A 2212-nucleotide genomic window follows, 5' to 3' on the forward strand; every position below is an offset into this window, starting at 1 on the left:
TGTTGACCAGGATGGTCTCGATCTCTTGACCTCGTGATCCACCCGCCTCGGCCTCCCAAAGTGCTGGGATTACAGGCTTGAGCCACCGCGCCCGGCCTCAAATTTTATCTTAAAATATTTCACTAAGGGCCAGGCACAGTGGCTCACATCTGTAGTCCTCGCACTTTAGGAGGCCGAGGAGGGCAGATCACCTGAGGTCAGGCGTTCAGGACCAGCCTGGCTAAGATGGTAAAATCGTGTCTCTACTAAAAATACAAAATTAGCCAGGCATGGTGGTGGGCACTTGTAATTCAAGCTACTTGGGAGGCTAAGGCAGAGAATTGCTTGAACCCGGGAGGCAGAGGTTGCAGTGAGCTGAGATTCCGTCACTGCACTCCAGCCTGGGCAAGAGAGTGAGACTCCATCTCAAAAAAAAGTTATGAAATGGTGGATTACATCAATATTAGTATTCTGGTTGTGATACTGTATTTCTCCCCTAATCTTATCATCAGGGGAGAAAAGGTAAGTACACAGGATCTCTGTATTATTTCTTACAACTGCATGTGAACCTATAATTAGCTTAATGAAACTGTAACTTAAAAATAAATATAAATAGAAGTTTTAAATAATATGTTCTAATAAGGAAAGACTTTTGAGATATATTATTATTTTTTGAGATAGAGTCTCACTCTGTCACCCAGGCTAGAGGGCAGTGATGCAGTCTCAGCTCACTGCAACCTCCGCCTCCTCGGCTCAAGCGATTCTCCTGCCTCAGCCTCCCAAGTAGCTGAGATTACAGATATCCACCACCATGCCTGGCTAATTTTTGTGTTTTGTTTTTAGTAGAGACGGTGTTTCACCATGATGGCTAGGCTGATCTTGAACTCCTGAACTCAATTGATCTGCCCACCTCGGCTTCCCACAGTGCTGGGGTTACAGATGTGAGCCACTGCATCTGGCCTGAGATATATTATTCAATGAGAAAACAAAGTACACCCTGTATTAAAAAAGCGACATAGTCACAGTTCCTTAAATATACACAAAAACTGAGAAGACACAGCATACATGAAAACTTAAGAACAGCATGAATGTGTATGGGCAGAGGATTGGACAACTAGGTTGTGGGAGATAAGGATGGGAAATTTTTCACTTATTCTTTTTTTTCTTTCATTTTGAAACACTTATCATTAGTATTTAATATTTATTTTTTATTTAAAAAATAAACAACGGCAAGGTCTTGCTATGTTGCCCAGGATGATCTTGAACTCCTGGGCTCAAGCAATCCTCTCGCCGCAGCCTCTGAAAGTGCTGGGATTACAGGTGTGAGCCACTGTGCCTGGCCTTTCATTAGTATTTAAACGTTTTGCTTGCACTACTTTAGATCAGGCAGGGGAAAAAAGACATGAGCTGGACAGCACCTACATGAACCAGGCTGGCAGATACAATCAACTATAAAATGAGGATCATGGCTAAGAGCTGCAGACGTTTTTACAGGATTTTACATTCTAGGGAAAAAGAACTACGTTTATGTATAATTTTGATGACTAAAGGCAGATAAAAACATCTCCATAGCAAATAAAATGTAAGAGCTAGTTGCAGCTTTAATTTGAAGGAATGTACATAACATCAGGCTACGTAATAGGTAGGGAAGACAAGATAATCTCCAGTCATTTTAACACCTTTCTACTGCTGAAACTTAAGCTACAAGGGAAAGCTAAGCCACCAACTGATCTTGTAGTTTTGGTAATAAGCCAGACCTTGACTATATAAAATTAAACTTCAAGGGTGTTCATCTTTCTCCAATTTAGTTAAATTCTCTTTAGAAAATCCAAAATAGAACTATTTCATTGTTTAAATTTAGAAATAGGTTTAATATCCATAAAATAGATCAACAGATGTATATTAATGGCTCATCCACCACATTCATAGCCAATATATTCCATAATTACTCTATCTTTTGAATAGATGGAAGTTTCATTGTCATGCCTGGGATGTGAGTTTATGTTTCCTAGGAGACAGATAAAGGTGTCAACTACCATATACTGTATCCTTTTGGGAAATTCCAACTATAAGTTTTGAGGATACTTTGATAAGAGGAGAGAAGGTGAAATAAAAGCAGAAAAGCAGTGTTAAAATTGCTATAAGTGCTTTGTTTCATAGAAAATATATATGAAGGCCTGTGACAGGTAATACAGCCTAACACCAACATCTTTGACAAGTGTAGGACTGAAAA

At 39.6% G+C, this 2212-nt stretch overlaps 1 protein-coding gene across 1 annotated transcript in view; it reads right to left on the minus strand.

The window, feature by feature from the left end:
* The window catches only part of TRIM37 (tripartite motif containing 37), a 118465-nt gene that overhangs the window by 14019 nt on the left and 102234 nt on the right, over positions 1-2212 (minus strand). Inside the window, exon 21 of the mRNA XM_037742440.1 lies at positions 1398-1428. Coding sequence (XP_037598368.1) covers positions 1398-1428 — 31 coding nt within the window. The remainder of the gene's footprint in view (positions 1-1397; positions 1429-2212) is intronic.

This window comes from Cebus imitator, unplaced genomic scaffold, assembly GCF_001604975.1.
Source record: "Cebus imitator isolate Cc_AM_T3 unplaced genomic scaffold, Cebus_imitator-1.0 Scaffold121, whole genome shotgun sequence".
Classification (NCBI taxonomy): Eukaryota; Metazoa; Chordata; class Mammalia; order Primates; family Cebidae; genus Cebus; species Cebus imitator.